This window comes from Haliotis rubra, unplaced genomic scaffold, assembly GCF_003918875.1.
Source record: "Haliotis rubra isolate DU_JTF1 unplaced genomic scaffold, ASM391887v1 Scf7, whole genome shotgun sequence".
Classification (NCBI taxonomy): Eukaryota; Metazoa; Mollusca; class Gastropoda; order Lepetellida; family Haliotidae; genus Haliotis; species Haliotis rubra.
In genome coordinates this window covers 311,374-330,715 of record NW_025767412.1, presented here as the reverse complement: position 1 = coordinate 330,715, position 19,342 = coordinate 311,374, and the positions used below count along the sequence as shown (strand labels likewise).

At 42.9% G+C, this 19,342-nt stretch overlaps 1 protein-coding gene across 1 annotated transcript in view; it reads left to right on the top strand.

Moving 5' to 3' along the window:
* LOC124258578 (mesoderm-specific transcript homolog protein-like) overlaps positions 1-19,342 on the top strand; it is a 54,691-nt gene that overhangs the window by 8,483 nt on the left and 26,866 nt on the right. Inside the window, exons 3-5 of the mRNA XM_046692642.1 lie at positions 1,993-2,066; positions 17,928-18,005; positions 18,829-18,959. Coding sequence (XP_046548598.1) covers positions 1,993-2,066; positions 17,928-18,005; positions 18,829-18,959 — 283 coding nt within the window. The remainder of the gene's footprint in view (positions 1-1,992; positions 2,067-17,927; positions 18,006-18,828; positions 18,960-19,342) is intronic.

The window sequence follows — 19,342 nt, the reverse complement described above, 5'->3', positions numbered from 1 at the left end:
TGACTTAAACTACTATTTTCTATATTGGTAATGATTCTGTTATACTAGTAGTGACTTAAACTACTATTTTCTATATTGGTAATGATTCTGTTATACTAGTAGTGACTTAAACTACTATTTTCTATATTGGTAATGATAGTGTTATACTAGTAGTGACTTAAACTACTATTTTCTATATTGGTAATGATTCTGTTATACTAGTAGTGACTTAAACTACTATTTTCTATATTGGTAATGATTCTGTTATACTAGTAGTGACTTAAACTACTATTTTCTATATTGGTAATGATTCTGTTATACTAGTAGTGACTTAAACTACTATTTTCTATATTGGTAATGATTCTGTTATACTAGTAGTGACTTAAACTACTATTTTCTATATTGGTAATGACTAGTGTTATACTAGTAGTGACTTAAACTACTATTTTCTATATTGGTAATGATTCTGTTATACTAGTAGTGACTTAAACTACTATTTTCTATATTGGTAATGATTCTGTTATACTAGTAGTGACTTAAACTACTATTTTCTATATTGGTAATGATTCTGTTATACTAGTAGTGACTTAAACTACTATTTTCTATATTGGTAATGATTCTGTTATACTAGTAGTGACTTAAACTACTACTATTTTCTATATTGGTAATGATTCTGTTATACTAGTAGCGACTTAAACTACTATTTTCTATATTGGTAATGATAGTGTTATACTAGTAGTGACTTAAACTACTATTTTCTATGATTGGTAATGATTCTTCTATATTGGTTATACTAGTAGCGACTTAAACTACTATTTTCTATATTGGTAATGATTCTGTTATACTAGTAGTGACTTAAACTACTATTTTCTATATTGGTAATGATTCTGTTATACTAGTAGTGACTTAAACTACTATTTTCTATATTGGTAATGATTCTGTTATACTAGTAGTGACTTAAACTACTATTTTCTATATTGGTAATGATTCTGTTATACTAGTAGTGACTTAAACTACTATTTTCTATATTGGTAATGATTCTGTTATACTAGTAGTGACTTAAACTACTATTTTCTATATTGGTAATGATTCTGTTATACTAGTAGTGACTTAAACTACTATTTTCTATATTGGTAATGATTCTGTTATACTAGTAGCGACTTAAACTACTATTTTCTATATTGGTAATGATTCTGTTATACAAGTAGTGACTTAAACTACTATTTTCCTTATTGGTAATGATTCTGTTATACAAGTAGTGACTTAAACTACTATTTTCTATATTGGTAATGATTCTGTTATACTAGTAGCGACTTAAACTACTATTTTCTATATTTGTAATGATTCTGTTATACTAGTAGCGACTTAAACTACTATTTTCTATATTGGTAATGATTCTGTTATACAAGTAGTGACTTAAACTACTATTTTCTATATTTGTAATGATTCTGTTATACTAGTAGTGACTTAAACTACTACTTTCTATATTGGTAATGATTCTGTTATACTAGTAGTGACTTAAACTACTATTTTTTATAGTGGTAATGATAGTGTTACACTAGCAGCGACTTAAACTACTATTTTCTATATTGGTAATGATTCTGTTATACAAGTAGTGACTTAAACTACTATTTTCTATAATGGTAATGATTCTGTTACACTAGTAGTGACTTAAAGTACTATTTTCTATATTGATAATGATAGACATTCTGTTCTCCTCCCCAGATGGGGCATTTGGTCCATCCCCTGTATTGATCCCAGTGTATAATAATGTAGACATTCTGTTCTCCTCCCCAAATGGGGCATTTAGTCCATCCTCTGTATTGATCCCAGTGTATAATAATGTAGACATTCTGTTCTCCTCCCCAGATGGGGCATTTAGTCCATCCTCTGTATTGATCCCAGTGTATAATAATGTAGACATTCTGTTCTCCTCCCCAGATGGGGCATTTAGTCCATCCCCTGTATTGATCCCAGTGTATAATAATGTAGACATTCTGTTCTCCTCCCCAGATGAGGCAGGCAGTGGGACAGGGACTGTGTTCTGTCTCCACGGTTTCCCAACTTTCAGCTACGACTGGATCAAGGTAGGAATATACTCAAGAAATATGGGCGAGGGAACAGTGAGAAAAAAAACTACAATTCTTTAAGATTCTTCCATTTGTATTCTAAAATCTGAAATGTGTATCATTACTTGAAAAGGATATTTATGTTCGAACGGAATGTTTTGGTATTGTCTCGATACTACCATGATTGTGTTAAAGACACACTTCTTTGGAGTGTATAATAATAATAATAATAATAATAATAATAAGTCCTTCACCAAGTCTGCCCAGAGTCGGTCTTTTGTGGAGAAGCTTTCTGAGAAGCCATTGCATCGTGTGTACATGCAGTGTGTGGAACAGAATAGCAATCCCTCCGACTCCTTTGCCTGGATGAAGTCGGCTGGTCTTAAATGTGAAACTGAGGGCTTCCTATTTGCTGCTCAGGACCAGTCACTTCCCACTCGTAATCGCCTAAATGTGATTCTTAAAGATAATATTAACATGAAATGTCGACTTTGCAATGAATTCACAGAGACTGTCCAACACCTTGTCAGTGGATGCCCTTCCTTGGCACAAACAGCATATCTTAAACGACATGATGGCATGGCTCGCTGCTTTTACTACCGTCTCCGACATGCCTGTGGCTTTGACTCCCGAGGTCCATCCATGGTACGACCCTGAACATGTCCAGGGCGTCATGGAAAATGATGCTTTCAAACTTCTGTGGAATAGGCCCATATACAGCCTCAGAAGAATTCCAGCTAACAAACCTGATCTTGTCCTTTTTGATAAAGCCAATGAATTTATATATATCATTGAATTTTCTGTCCCTTTTGACAGGCATGTGATTGACAAGATCAAGGAAAAGCATGATAAATATGCGGACCTCGCCTTTGAAATGTCTCGCTTGCATCCCAAGTACACTGTCGTCAGGCTCCCCATTGTTCTCGGTGCCCTTGGTTTGGTACCTCCTGATCTTTTGGCACAGATCAGGAGAGTGCCCGGGTTCTCCACCGGGAGTACAGCTCTTCTGACACTCTGGGTAATGCAGAAGGCTGCAGTGTTGGGGAGCCTTCATATTCTCCGGAAAGTTCTTGGTGGGTTCGACTAGGCAGCGTTTCCTGGGAGAAGTCCCATTCGCTGTCTGGGCTGCGTGTAGAGGGGGCAAGGGCCCTGAGCTGATGATGAGCCTTACCAGCCTGACTGTGCCAGGATCACCCGAACCCTCTCTGCTGCATATTATCTTCAATCTGTAAAACATAATAATAATAATAATAATAATAATAATAATGTTGGGGAGCCTTCATATTCTCCGGAAGGTTCTTGGTGGGTTCGACTAGGCAGCGTTTCCTGGGAGAAGTCCCATTCGCTGTCTGGGCTGCGTGTAGAGGGGGCAAGGGCCCTGAGCTGATGATGAGCCTTACCAGCCTGACTGTGCCAGGATCACCCGAACCCTCTCTGCTGCATACAATCTTTAATCTGTAAAACATAATAATAATAATAATAATATCACCCGAACCCTCTCTGCTGCATACTATCTTTAATCTGTAAAACATAATAATAATAATAATAATAATAATAATAATAAAGATGTACTCGCAAGGGCAGGTGCAGACTTCGGAATCTATTCCAATCAGAAGGGGAATATTTCAGGGGGATTCCTTTAGTCCTTTGCTTTTTTGTTTGTCTTTAAATCCTTTGAGCTTTCTGCTCAATAAAGAGGAGGGTTACCATCCCGGACCTCCTCAGCACAGATCCCCAACACCTCTTACTCATCTCCTTTACATGGATGACATCGAGCTCCTTGCCAAAGGAGATACCAATTTGAAAGAGCAGGTTCTCCTTGTCGAGTCCTTTTCGAATGATATTGGCATGACATTTGGACTCGACAAATGAAATACTCTTCATTTGAAACGAGGCAAGGTAACTAATGATGGATCGGTCAAGTTACAAGGGGGAGGAGTTATTGAGCATCTTGTGGACGATCAGGCCTACACCTATCTTGGAATGCAAGTTCGAGACACGCTCCAGGATGCCCAGATTCAAGACAAACTGCGGGCCGAGTATAAATCTCGTTTAAAGAAAATCTGGAGCTCAGAGCTAAATGCTCGAAACAAGGTCAAAGCCACCAATACTTTTGCTGTGCCAGTCCTCTCCTATTCCTTTGGAGTAGTTGATTGGACGAAACAAGACATCCAGAGTCTTGACCGTCTGACCAGAAGGATCATGTCTGATAACAGAGCCCACCACCCTCGTTCCTCTCTTAACCGTTTATACATGCCAATCAATTCTGGAGGTCGGGGTTTGATTAATGTGGAGGCTCTTCATGATAGAATTTTATTGTGTACTTTTGCACATATTTATTTATCAGATGATCCTCTGGTGATGCATGTGAAGACTCATGATGAAAGCAAGGAATTCCACAGCTATTTTAAGCGTGCCAAGGTTGTTGGACAGAATCTGAAATTTGAGGTTGATTTTGTTAATGGCGATGTACTGCTGGACGGTACAGTGATGGGAGTAAACCAGGTGAAGTCCTTCACCAAGTCTGCCCAGAGTCGGTCTTTGTGGAGAAGCTTTTGAGAAGCCATTGCATCGTGTGTACATGCAGTGTGTTGAACAGAATAGCAATCTCACCGACTCCTTCGCCTGGATGAAGTCGGCTGGTCTTAAATGTGAAACTGAGTGCTTCCTTTTTGCTGCTCAGGTCCAGTCACTTCCCACTCGCAATCGCCTAAATGTGATTCTTAAAGAAAATATCAATATGAAATGTCAACTTTGCAATGAATTCACGGAGACCGTCCAACACCTTGTCAGTGGATGCCCTTCCTTGGCACAAACAGCATATCTTAAACGACATGATGGCATGGCTCGCTGCTTTTACTACCGTCTCCGACATGCCTGTGGCTTTGACTCTGAGGTCCATCCATGGTACGACCCTGAACATGTCCAGGGCGTCATGGAAAATGATGCTTTCAAACTTCTGTGGAATAGGCCCATATACAGCCTCAGAAGAATTCCAGCCAACAAACCTGATCTTGTCCTTTTTGATAAAGCCAATGAATTTATATATATCATTGAATTTTCTGTCCCTTTTGACAGGCATGTGATTGACAAGATCAAGGAAAAGCATGATAAATATGCGGACCTCGCCTTTGAAATGTCTCGCTTGCATCCCAAGTACACTGTCGTCAGGCTCCCCATTGTTCTCGGTGCCCTTGGTTTGGTACCTCCTGATCTTTTGGCACAGATCAGGAGAGTGCCCGGGTTCTCCACCGGGAGTACAGCTCTTCTGACACTCTGGGTAATGCAGAAGGCTGCAGTGTTGGGAGCCTTCATATTCTCCGGAAAGTTCTTGGTGGGTTCGACTAGGCAGCGTTTCCTGGGAGAAGTCCCATTCGCTGTCTGGGCTGCGTGTGTAGAGGGGCAAGGGCCCTGAGCTGATGATGAGCCTTACCAGCCTGACTGTGCCAGGATCACCCGAACCCTCTCTGCTGCATATTATCTTCAATCTGTAAAACATAATAATAATAATAATAATAATAATGTTGGGGAGCCTTCATATTCTCCGGAAGGTTCTTGGTGGGTTCGACTAGGCAGCGTTTCCTGGGAGAAGTCCCATTCGCTGTCTGGGCTGCGTGTAGAGGGGGCAAGGGCCCTGAGCTGATGATGAGCCTTACCAGCCTGACTGTGCCAGGATCACCCGAACCCTCTCTGCTGCATACAATCTTTAATCTGTAAAACATAATAATAATAATAATAATATCACCCGAACCCTCTCTGCTGCATACTATCTTTAATCTGTAAAACATAATAATAATAATAATAATAATAATAATAAAGATGTACTCGCAAGGGCAGGTGCAGACTTCGGAATCTATTCCAATCAGAAGGGGAATATTTCAGGGGGATTCCTTTAGTCCTTTGCTTTTTTGTTTGTCTTTAAATCCTTTGAGCTTTCTGCTCAATAAAGAGGAGGGTTACCATCCCGGACCTCCTCAGCACAGATCCCCAACACCTCTTACTCATCTCCTTTACATGGATGACATCGAGCTCCTTGCCAAAGGAGATACCAATTTGAAAGAGCAGGTTCTCCTTGTCGAGTCCTTTTCGAATGATATTGGCATGACATTTGGACTCGACAAATGAAATACTCTTCATTTGAAACGAGGCAAGGTAACTAATGATGGATCGGTCAAGTTACAAGGGGGAGGAGTTATTGAGCATCTTGTGGACGATCAGGCCTACACCTATCTTGAATGCAAGTTCGAGACACGCCCAGGATGCCCAGATTCAAGACAAACTGCGGGCCGAGTATAAATCTCGTTTAAAGAAAAATCTGAGCTCAGAGCTAAATGCTCGAAACAAGGTCAAAGCCACCAATACTTTTGCTGTGCCAGTCCTCTCCTATTCCTTTGGAGTAGTTGATTGGACGAAACAAGACATCCAGAGTCTTGACCGTCTGACCAGAAGGATCATGTCTGATAACAGAGCCCACCACCCTCGTTCCTCTCTTAACCGTTTATACATGCCAATCAATTCTGGAGGTCGGGGTTTGATTAATGTGGAGGCTCTTCATGATAGAATTTTATTGTGTACTTTTGCACATATTTATTTATCAGATGATCCTCTGGTGATGCATGTGAAGACTCATGATGAAAGCAAGGAATTCCACAGCTATTTTAAGCGTGCCAAGGTTGTTGGACAGAATCTGAAATTTGAGGTTGATTTTGTTAATGGCGATGTACTGCTGGACGGTACAGTGATGGGAGTAAACCAGGTGAAGTCCTTCACCAAGTCTGCCCAGAGTCGGTCTTTTGTGGAGAAGCTTTCTGAGAAGCCATTGCATCGTGTGTACATGCAGTGTGTTGAACAGAATAGCAATCTCACCGACTCCTTCGCCTGGATGAAGTCGGCTGGTCTTAAATGTGAAACTGAGTGCTTCCTTTTTGCTGCTCAGGTCCAGTCACTTCCCACTCGCAATCGCCTAAATGTGATTCTTAAAGAAAATATCAATATGAAATGTCAACTTTGCAATGAATTCACGGAGACCGTCCAACACCTTGTCAGTGGATGCCCTTCCTTGGCACAAACAGCATATCTTAAACGACATGATGGCATGGCTCGCTGCTTTTACTACCGTCTCCGACATGCCTGTGGCTTTGACTCTGAGGTCCATCCATGGTACGACCCTGAACATGTCCAGGGCGTCATGGAAAATGATGTTTTCAAACTTCTGTGGAATAGGCCCATATACAGCCTCAGAAGAATTCCAGCCAACAAACCTGATCTTGTCCTTTTTGATAAAGCCAATGAATTTATTTATATCATAGAATTTTCTGTCCTTTTTGACACCAATGTGATTGACAAGATTAAGGAAAAGCATGATAAATATGCGGACCTCGCCTTTGAAATGTCTCGCTTGCATCCCAAGTACACTGTCGTCAGGCTCCCCATTGTTCTCGGTGCCCTTGGTTTGGTACCTCCTGATCTCTTGGCGCAGATCAGGAGAGTGCCCGGGTTCTCCACTGGGAGTACAGCCCTTCTGACACTCTGGGTAATGCAGAAGGCTGCAGTGTTGGGGAGCCTTCATATTCTCCAGAAAGTTCTTGGTGGGTTCGACTAGGCAGCGTTTCCTGGGAGAAGTCCCATTCGCTGTCTGGGCTGCGTGTAGAGGGGGCAAGGGCCCTGAGCTGATGATGAGCCTTACCAGCCTGACTGTGCCAGGATCACCCGAACCCTCTCTGCTGCATATTATCTTTAATCTGTAAAACATAATAATAATAATAAGGGCCTGATGATGTACGCCTCTCCGTGGTGGGCCTAGATAGGGGAATTATATTCCCTGAACCAAACGTGCATCACCCAGTTAGGGCTGACCCCCCGAAGCTGGTTTTTCACTGGGTTACAGACAGCCAAAAGGAAAGTTTAGATTCACTTCCGCAGCCCAGTCAGCCTTCCTCCGGTAGTGAAACCAACCATACTGGAGATGGGACTTGCCCCAGGGGAAGGCACAGAACCCGACCAAGAATATCTTGGTCAAACCACCTTAAAACCACACTACTTGAGTGTGCGAGAGCGACAGGATGGCCTGAAAATCCACGTATCAATGGCAAGTCGCTGAAGCTGCATTGGGACAATGCCATGCCCATGTATGCTTACCTGACGGAGCAAAATCTCCGAGATCAATTCCGGCGGCTTAAAAATCTCTTGCCCCGTGAGCCAGTTCAACCCACAACTGGTGCCCGTCAGGAACCTTTGCATGAACAGAATGCTCAAGTGGCAGCAGACCCAAAACTTCGAATGGACGTCCATGTCAACCTCTTTCCTCTTGCTGATGGAAACTCTTCCGGCATAGAGCCAATTGGCCCCGAAATTTTAGACCCTCACTCTTCCTCTTCTTCAGTTGCAGATCTTTCTGAAAATCCTGTGTATATTTTGTTTCATTCTATTTATGATGAAATATCTGGCATACCTTTAGAAAGCCGGAGGCCTATTAAACAAACAAATGAATCTTTTCCCAAAAAATGAAATTAATTTATTAAATGATATTATTTCTATGAAACTTTCATCGGACTGTTCATTACATGAAGTTAATTGTTGTGTCTTTGCTGCCGCTCGAACCTTGGAGGAACTTCACACAGTTTCCAAAGAAAACACATCCAATACTAAGAAGACTACACCAAAGAAAACCGGTTTCAAGTAAAACTAACGGAAACTAGAAAATACATTTCCTGGATAGAGCTGTGCCTGAAGTTAAGATCATCAGGCAGTCCAATGTCAAAAGACAAAAGGCAATTTGGAGAAAATTAAAACTGAAATATAAAACAACGAAAGAAAAGATACTTCTCCAAATTGTCGATTCCCTGAAGGCAAAATAAAGGTTTGGACTGAAAGAAAGAAAAAATGGGAAAAGAAAAATAAGTTCATCAAACAAAATAAACTGTTTAGAAACAATGAAAAGCACTTCTACAGGCAACTGAAAGCAAAGGGTGATGGTGAACATGACAAACGGCCTCCCATGGATGCCAATGAAAGGTTCTGGAAACAGTTGTGGTCTGTACCCGCAACTGTAACCTTGAGGCACCATGGGTCCGTGATTATGACCATGCAATGCATGAGAAAGTTAACTAGGTCGTTTGTCTGTTACATCTCACCAGATTGCCTGAAAAGTGTTATAAAAAAGTCCAAATCAAATACAGCTCCAGGGCCTGATGGCATTCGAAATCGGTATTGGAAACTGTTCCCCTGTGTCCAAACACCATTACTACACTGTTTCAATTCTCTTGTGGACACAGGTGATGTTCCTCCATGGTTCTGCAAAGGTCGCACAATACTTCTCCCCAAGAAAGGAGACTTGACTGATCCCAAAACTTCCAGCCCTATCACATGTTTGAATACACAATACAAAATATTCACAGGGTGTTTGACAAACCTCCGTGTCATCTTACTGCTCTTCCAATGATATAATTTACAGAGAGCAGAAGGGAGCAAGAAAGGGATGTTGGGGGTGCAAGGATCAACTTCTTGTACAGAAAATGATTTTGGAAGAGGCTAAAACATATCACCGCAACCTCTCCATGTGCTGGATTGACTACAAAAAGCATACGACTCTGTCCCTCACGAATGGATTCTGAAGTCTCTTCATTGTATTGACCTCCCTCAGCGACTACTTGATTTACTCAAGTCTTTAATGAGTTGCTGGTCGACTCAACTTGAGATGTACTCGCAAGGGCAGGTGCAGACTTCGGAATCTATTCCAATGAGAAGGGGAATATTTCAGGGGGATTCCTTTAGTCCTTTGCTTTTTTGTTTGTCTTTAAATCCTTTGAGCTTTCTGCTCAATAAAGAGGAGGGTTACCATCCCGGACCTCCTCAGCACAGATCCCCAACACCTCTTACTCATCTCCTTTACATGGATGATATCGAGCTCCTTGCCAAAGGAGATACCAATTTGAAAGAGCAGGTTCTCCTTGTCGAGTCCTTTTCGAATGATATTGGCATGACATTTGGACTCGACAAATGTAATACTCTTCATTTGAAACGAGGCAAGGTAACTAATGATGGATCGGTCAAGTTACAAGGGGGAGGAGTTATTGAGCATCTTGTGGACGATCAGGCCTACACCTATCTTGGAATGCAAGTTCGAGACACGCTCCAGGATGCCCAGATTCAAGACAAACTGCGGGCCGAGTACAAATCTCGTTTAAAGAAAATCTGGAGCTCAGAGCTAAATGCTCGAAACAAGGTCAAAGCCACCAATACTTTTGCTGTGCCAGTCCTCTCCTATTCCTTTGGAGTAGTTGATTGGACGAAACAAGACATCCAGAGTCTTGACCGTCTGACCAGAAGGATCATGTCTGATAACAGAGCCCACCACCCTCGTTCCTCTCTTAACCGTTTATACATGCCAATCAATTCTGGAGGTCGGGTTTGATTAATGTGGAGGCTCTTCATGATAGAATTTTATTGTGTACTTTTGCACATATTTATTTATCAGATGATCCTCTGGTGATGCATGTGAAGACTCATGATGAAAGCAAGGAATTCCACAGCTATTTTAAGCGTGCCAAGGTTGTTGGACAGAATCTGAAATTTGAGGTTGATTTTGTTAATGGCGATGTACTGCTGGACGGTACAGTGATGGGAGTAAACCAGGTGAAGTCCTTCACCAAGTCTGCCCAGAGTCGGTCTTTTGTGGAGAAGCTTTCTGAGAAGCCATTGCATCGTGTGTACATGCAGTGTTGAACAGAATAGCAATCTCACCGACTCCTTCGCCTGGATGAAGTCGGCTGGTCTTAAATGTGAAACTGAGTGCTTCCTTTTTGCTGCTCAGGTCCAGTCACTTCCCACTCGCAATCGCCTAAATGTGATTCTTAAAGAAAATATCAATATGAAATGTCGACTTTGCAATGAATTCACGGAGACCGTCCAACACCTTGTCAGTGGATGCCCTTCCTTGGCACAAACAGCATATCTTAAACGACATGATGGCATGGCTCGCTGCTTTTACTACCGTCTCCGACATGCCTGTGGCTTTGACTCCGAGGTCCATCCATGGTACGACCCTGAACATGTCCAGGGCGTCATGGAAAATGATGTTTTCAAACTTCTGTGGAATAGGCCCATATACAGCCTCAGAAGAATTCCAGCCAACAAACCTGATCTTGTCCTTTTTGATAAAGCCAATGAATTTATTTATATCATAGAATTTTCTGTCCTTTTTGACACCAATGTGATTGGCAAGATTAAGGAAAAGCATGATAAATATGCGGACCTCGCCTTTGAAATGTCTCGCTTGCATCCCAAGTACACTGTCGTCAGGCTCCCCATTGTTCTCGGTGCCCTTGGTTTGGTACCTCCTGATCTCTTGGCGCAGATCAGGAGAGTGCCCGGGTTCTCCACTGGGAGTACAGCCCTTCTGACACTCTGGGTAATGCAGAAGGCTGCAGTGTTGGGGAGCCTTCATATTCTCCGGAAAGTTCTTGGTGGGTTCGACTAGGCAGCGTTTCCTGGGAGAAGTCCCATTCGCTGTCTGGGCTGCGTGTAGAGGGGGCAAGGGCCCTGAGCTGATGATGAGCCTTACCAGCCTGACTGTGCCAGGATCACCCGAACCCTCTCTGCTGCATATTATCTTTAATCTGTAAAACATAATAATAATAAGGGCCTGATGATGTACGCCTCTCCGTGGTGGGCCTAGATAGGGGAATTATATTCCCTGAACCAAACGTGCATCACCCAGTTAGGGCTGACCCCCCGAAGCTGGTTTTTCACTGGGTTACAGACAGCCAAAAGGAAAGTTTAGATTCACTTCCGCAGCCCAGTCAGCCTTCCTCCGGTAGTGAAACCAACCATACTGGAGATGGGACTTGCCCCAGGGGAAGGCACAGAACCCGACCAAGAATATCTTGGTCAAACCACCTTAAAACCACACTACTTGAGTGTGCGAGAGCGACAGGATGGCCTGAAAATCCACGTATCAATGGCAAGTCGCTGAAGCTGCATTGGGACAATGCCATGCCCATGTATGCTTACCTGACGGAGCAAAATCTCCGAGATCAATTCCGGCGGCTTAAAAAATCTCTTGCCCCGTGAGCCAGTTCAACCCACAACTGGTGCCCGTCAGGAACCTTTGCATGAACAGAATGCTCAAGTGGCAGCAGACCCAAAACTTCGAATGGACGTCCATGTCAACCTCTTTCCTCTTGCTGATGGAAACTCTTCCGGCATAGAGCCAATTGGCCCCGAAATTTCAGACCCTCACTCTTCCTCTTCTTCAGTTGCAGATCTTTCTGAAAATCCTGTGTATATTTTGTTTCATTCTATTTATGATGAAATATCTGGCATACCTTTAGAAAGCCGGAGGCCTATTAAACAAACAAATGAATCTTTTCCCAAAAATGAAATTAATTTATTAAATGATATTATTTCTATGAAACTTTCATCGGACTGTTCATTACATGAAGTTAATTGTTGTGTCTTTGCTGCCGCTCGAACCTTGAGGAACTTCACACAGTTTCCAAAGAAAACACATCCAATACTAAGAAGACTACACCAAAGAAAACCGGTTTCAAGTAAAACTAACGGAAACTAGAAAATACATTTCCTGGATAGAGCTGTGCCTGAAGTTAAGATCATCAGGCAGTCCAATGTCAAAAGACAAAAGGCAATTTGGAGAAAATTAAAACTGAAATATAAAACAACGAAAGAAAAGATACTTCTCCAAATTGTCGATTCCCTGAAGGCAAAAATAAAGGTTTGACTGAAAGAAAGAAAAATGGGAAAAGAAAAATAAGTTCATCAAACAAAATAAACTGTTTAGAAACAATGAAAAGCACTTCTACAGGCAACTGAAAGCAAAGGGTGATGGTGAACATGACAACGGCCTCCCATGGATGCCAATGAAAGGTTCTGGAAACAGTTGTGGTCTGTACCCGGCAACTGTAACCTTGAGGCACCATGGGTCCGTGATTATGACCATGCAATGCATGAGAAGTTAACTAGGTCGTTTGTCTGTTACATCTCACCAGATTGCCTGAAAAGTGTTATAAAAAGTCCAAATCAAATACAGCTCCAGGGCCTGATGGCATTCGAAATCGGTATTGGAAACTGTTCCCCTGTGTCCAAACACCATTACTACACTGTTTCAATTCTCTTGTGGACACAGGTGATGTTCCTCCATGGTTCTGCAAAGGTCGCACAATACTTCTCCCCAAGAAAGGAGACTTGACTGATCCCAAAAACTTCCGCCCTATCACATGTTTGAATACACAATACAAAATATTCACAGGGTGTTTGACAAACCTCGTGTCATCTTACTGCTCTTCCAATGATATAATTTACAGAGAGCAGAAGGGAGCAAGAAAGGGATGTTGGGGGTGCAAGGATCAACTTCTTGTACAGAAAATGATTTTGGAAGAGGCTAAAACATATCACCGCAACCTCTCCATGTGCTGGATTGACTACAAAAAAGCATACGACTCTGTCCCTCACGAATGGATTCTGAAGTCTCTTCATTGTATTGACCTCCCTCAGCGACTACTTGATTTACTCAAGTCTTTAATGAGTTGCTGGTCGACTCAACTTGAGATGTACTCGCTGGGGCAGGTGCAGACTTCGGAATCTATTCCAATCAGAAGGGGAATATTTCAGGGGGATTCCTTTAGTCCTTTGCTTTTTTGTTTGTCTTTAAATCCTTTGAGCTTTCTGCTCAATAAAGAGGAGGGTTACCATCCCGGACCTCCTCAGCACAGATCCCCAACACCTCTTACTCATCTCCTTTACATGGATGATATCGAGCTCCTTGCCAAAGGAGATACCAATTTGAAAGAGCAGGTTCTCCTTGTCGAGTCCTTTTCGAATGATATTGGCATGACATTTGGACTCGACAAATGTAATACTCTTCATTTGAAACGAGGCAAGGTAACTAATGATGGATCGGTCAAGTTACAAGGGGGAGGAGTTATTGAGCATCTTGTGGACGATCAGGCCTACACCTATCTTGGAATGCAAGTTCGAGATAAGATCCAGAATGCCCAGATTCAAGACAAACTGCGGGCCGAGTACAAATCTCGTTTAAAAAAAATCTGGAGCTCAGAGCTAAATGCTCGAAACAAGGTCAAAGCCACCAATACTTTTGCTGTGCCAGTCCTCTCCTATTCCTTTGGAGTAGTTGATTGGACAAAACAAGACATCCAGAGTCTTGACCGTCTGACCAGAAGGATCATGTCTGATAACAGAGCCCACCACCCTCGTTCCTCTCTTAATCGTTTATACATGCCAATCACTTCTGGAGGTCGGGGTTTGATTAATGTGGAGGCACTTCATGATAGAATTTTATTGTGTACTTTTGCACATATTTATTTATCGGATGATCCTCTAGTGATGCATGTGAAGACTCATGATGAAAGCAAGGAATTCCACAGCTATTTTAAGCGTGCCAAGGTTGTTGGACAGAATCTGAAATTTGAGGTTGACTTTGCTGATGGCGATGTACTGCTGGACGGTACAGCGATGGGAGTAAACCAGGTAAAGTCCTTCACCAAGTCTGCCCAGAGTCGGTCTTTTGTGGAGAAGCTTTCTGAGAAGCCATTGCATCGTGTGTACATGCAGTGTGTTGAACAGAATAACAATCCCTCCGACTCCTTCGCCTGGATGAAGTCGGCTGGTCTTAAATGTGAAACCGAGGGCTTTCTTTTTGCTGCTCAGGACCAGTCACTTCCCACTCGCAATCACCTAAATGTGATTCTTAAAGAGAATATTAACATGAAATGTCAACTTTGCAATGAATTCACAGAGACTGTCCAACACCTTGTCAGTGGATGCCCTTCCTTGGCACAAACAGCATATCTTAAACGACATGATGGCATGGCTCGCTGCTTTTACTACCGTCTCCGACATGCCTGTGGCTTTGACTCTGAGGTCCATCCATGGTACGACCCTGAACATGTCCAGGGCGTCATGGAAAATGATGTTTTCAAACTTCTGTGGAATAGGCCCATATACAGCCTCAGAAGAATTCCTGCCAACAAACCTGATCTTGTCCTTTTTGATAAAGCCAATGAATTTATTTATATCATAGAATTTTCTGTCCTTTTGAGAGGAATGTGATTGACAAGATCAAGGAAAAGCATGATAAATATGCGGACCTCGCCTTTGAAATGTCTCGCTTGCATCCCAAGTACACTGTCGTCAGGCTTCCCATTGTTCTCGGTGCCCTTGGTTTGGTACCTCCTGATCTCTTGGCGCAAATCAGGAGAGTGCCCGGGTTCTCTACCGGGAGTACAGCCCTTCTGACACTCTGGGTAATGCAGAAGGCTGCAGTGTTGGGGAGCCTTCATATTCTCCGGAAAGTTCTTGGTGGGTTTGACTAGGCAGCGTTTCCTGGGAGAAGTCCCATTCGCTGTCTGGGCTGCGTGTAGAGGGGGCAAGGGCCCTGAGCTGATGATGAGCCTTACCAGCCTGACTGTGCCAGGATCACCCGAACCCTCTCTGCTGCATACAATCTTTAATCTGTAAAACATAATAATAATAATAATAATAATGTCATTGAATTGACAAGATCAAGGAAAAGCATGATAAATATGCGGACCTCGCCTTTGAAATGTCTCGCTTGCATCCCAAGTACACTGTCGCCAGGCTTCCCATTGTTCTCGGTGCCCTTGGTTTGGTACCTCCTGATCTCTTGGCGCAGATCAGGAGAGTGCCCGGTTCTCCACCGGGAGTACAGCCCTTCTGACACTCTGGGTATGCAGAAGGCTGCAGTGTTGGGGAGCCTTCATATTCTCCGGAAAGTTCTTGGTGGGTTTGACTAGGCAGCGTTTCCTGGGAGAAGTCCCATCTAAGCTGTCTGGGCTGGTGTGTAGAGGGCAAGGGCCCTGAGCTGATGATGAGCCTTACCAGCCTGACTGTGCCAGGATCACCCGAACCCTCTCTGCTGCATACAACTTCTCTTTAATCTGTAAAACATAATAATAATAATAATCATAATAATTGGCAAGATCAAGGAAAAGCATGATAAATATGCGGACCTCGCCTTTGAAATGTCTCTCGCTTGCATCCCAAGTACACTGTCGTCAGGCTTCCCATTGTTCTCGGTGCCCTTGGTTTGGTACCTCCTGATCTCTTGGCGCAAATCAGGAGAGTGCCCGGGTTCTCCACCGGGAGTACAGCCCTTCTGACACTCTGGGTAATGCAGAAGGCTGCAGTGTTGGGGAGCCTTCATATTCTCCGGAAAGTTCTTGGTGGGTTTGACTAGGCAGCGTTTCCTGGGAGAAGTCCCATTCGCTGTCTGGGCTGCGTGTAGAGGGGGCAAGGGCCCTGAGCTGATGATGAGCCTTACCAGCCTGACTGTGCCAGGATCACCCGAACCCTCTCTGCTGCATACAATCTTTAATCTGTAAAACATAATAATAATAATAATAATAATAATTGACAAGATCAAGGAAAAGCATGATAAATATGCGGACCTCGCCTTTGAAATGTCTCGCTTGCATCCCAAGTACACTGTCGTCAGGCTTCCCATTGTTCTCGGTGCCCTTGGTTTGGTACCTCCTGATCTCTTGGCGCAGATCAGGAGAGTGCCCGGGTTCTCGACTGGGAGTACAGCCCTTCTGACACTCTGGGTAATGCAGAAGGCTGCAGTGTTGGGGAGCCTTCATATTCTCCGGAAAGTTCTTGGTGGGTTCGACTAGGCAGCGTTTCCTGGGAGAAGTCCCATTCGCTGTCTGGGCTGCGTGTAGAGGGGGCAAGGGCCCTGAGCTGATGATGAGCCTTACCAGCCTGACTGTGCCAGGATCACCCGAACCGTCTCTGCTGCATACAATCTTTAATCTGTAAAACATAATAATAATAAATGCATATTTATATTGCGCCCCTTCCACACCCTAAGCCATGCTCAAAGCGCTACAGAATATTTACACTGGAGTATTTACAGATGAAGTTATTCATAATATACTGAGAAAAGGTGGGTTTTAAGTCTGGACTTACAAATGTCAATTGTGTCAGACCTTTTAAGGGCACATGTGAGAGAGTTCCAAAGTACAGGTGCAGAGTAAGAGAATGTACGGTGTCCAAAGGATTTAAGTTTGTAGGATGGGATGACCAGTCGATTTTGTCTGTTTGAGCGCAAGTTGCGTGCGGGGACATACGGATGTAGGAGTTCAGACAAGCAGGAGGGAGCCAGACCATGGAGGCACTTGTATGTCAGACAGAGGATCTTAAAGTCAATTCTGGCCCTAACTGGTAGCCAATACAGTTCTTTCAACACCGGTGTTATATGGGAACGTTTAGAAGTCTTGCTGATGATGCGGGCGGAAGCTGAAGCTTATCAAGGAGTTTACAGTTGTCAAGCCTAGATGTAACAAGAGCTCGAACAAGGGCTTGAGTTGCAGCAGTTGTCAGGTATTGCCGAATGTTACCAATGGATCTTAGGTGAAAGTAGCAGGTCCTGCTCAGACGGTTAACATGAGCATCCAGAGTCAAGGAAGAGTCGATGTGGATACCCAAATCCTTAACAACATCAGAGAATCTGACGTCAGCGTCTGCGACTGTAAGGAAGTCGGTTTTGACCTTGCTAAGTTTTTGCTTTGTACCAATGAGAACTGCTTCTGTTTTTGTGTCATTAAGTTTAAGCATGTTTCCTGTCATCCAGCACTTGATGCCCTGCGTACATTCAGCGATGCACTGAAGAGACGTGAACATAATGAGCAAAGAAGAATCGGATACGTCAGATCAATGTTTTTCTCAATTTGTGGTAAAATGTGATTTTTCAGATTCAGATTTGAAAGAGTGACAGTGCTTGAATATGTTTTCAAGAAATTTCTTTATGATCTCCTGTTTGGCAGATGTTTGACATTTACTTTATTATGCAGCTTCAGTCTTACCTTTGACAAAACTTTCCAGGTTATGCCATACCTGAAGACTCTGTTTGCACGTATTGTGCTGGTGGACTTCCCAGGCTACGGCTTCAGCGAGAAACCTGTGAGTTGCTAATTAGGATGTAAAATTATAGAAATGTACTACTGTGCTTTTACAGTGAGTGAGTGAGTGAGTTTAGTTTTACGCCGCACTCAGCAATATTCCAGCTATATGGCGGCGGACTGTAAATAATCGAGTCTGGACTAGACAATCCAGTGATCAACAGCATGGGCATCGATCTGCGCAATTGGGAACCGATGACGTGTGTCAACCAAGTCAACGAGCCTCTCCACCCTATCCTGTTTTTCGCCTCTTACGACAAGCATGGGTTACTGAAGACCAATTCTAACCCGGATCTTCACGAGTACTGTGCTTTTACAAGTCAGCATCATGTGATTGCCTATGCGTAGGGTTATACATCGCTTTTAGCAATATTCCAGCAATATCAAGGCGGTGGACACCAGAAATGGGCTTCACACGATGTACCTTTGAAGGGAATCGAACTTGGACAGTCTGGGAGCAGACTAAAAGAATAAACCACTGGGCTAACCCACATTCAAACACAGTCCTAAGCTGATACAGGCATCTACAAACTCTCAAGAGTTCATGTTTCAGAACATCGTGAAATTATTAACACAATATCCCAAAACCATTGTGTACACCAAATATTTCAATTTTTAATATTTTCTGTTATGATTTAAGAACCTGTAAATTTTGTTTCTTGAGTGCTGGTGTTATTTTTGGAATTTATTCGTGATAAAGCATTAATTTAATTGAAAATTTAATTTTTTGAACTTTTTATCAAAGTAATGAAAGTCAGAACTAGACATGCCATGATCAGGTCATTTTGTGGAGCATTTGAATTTCCTTATTTGTGTATCTACAGGAAGACTACAAGTATTCTGTATTTGATAATGCGGACGTGGTAGAAAACCTGGCAGAGTCCCTGTCAATATCCTCCACACACATCCTGGCACATGACATGGGAGACACAGTAACACTGGAGCTTGTTGCCAGGTGAATATTACATTATTATCACTGTCATGACCTAGGTAGTAGAAGGTGTTTGGTTCAATCCCTAGCCACATCCTGCCAAATGATATTCCAAGATGGTACTTGTTGATGATTACTCGGCAGTAACAAGACAAATCAAAGACAGGTCATCTCAGAGGCAGTCAACGCATATGAGGGGTGGTGTGTGTGTGTGTGTGTGTGTGTGTATGTGTGTGTGTGTGTGTGTGTGTGTGTGTGTGTGTGTGTGTGTGTGTGTGTGTGTGTGTGTGTGTGTGTGTGTGTGTGTGTGTGTGTGTGTGTGTGTGTGTGTGTGTGTGTGTGTTTAATCCATGTGAAGATGCTGCATAGTACCAGCACTGTAATACTGTACTATTGCAAGCCTGAAC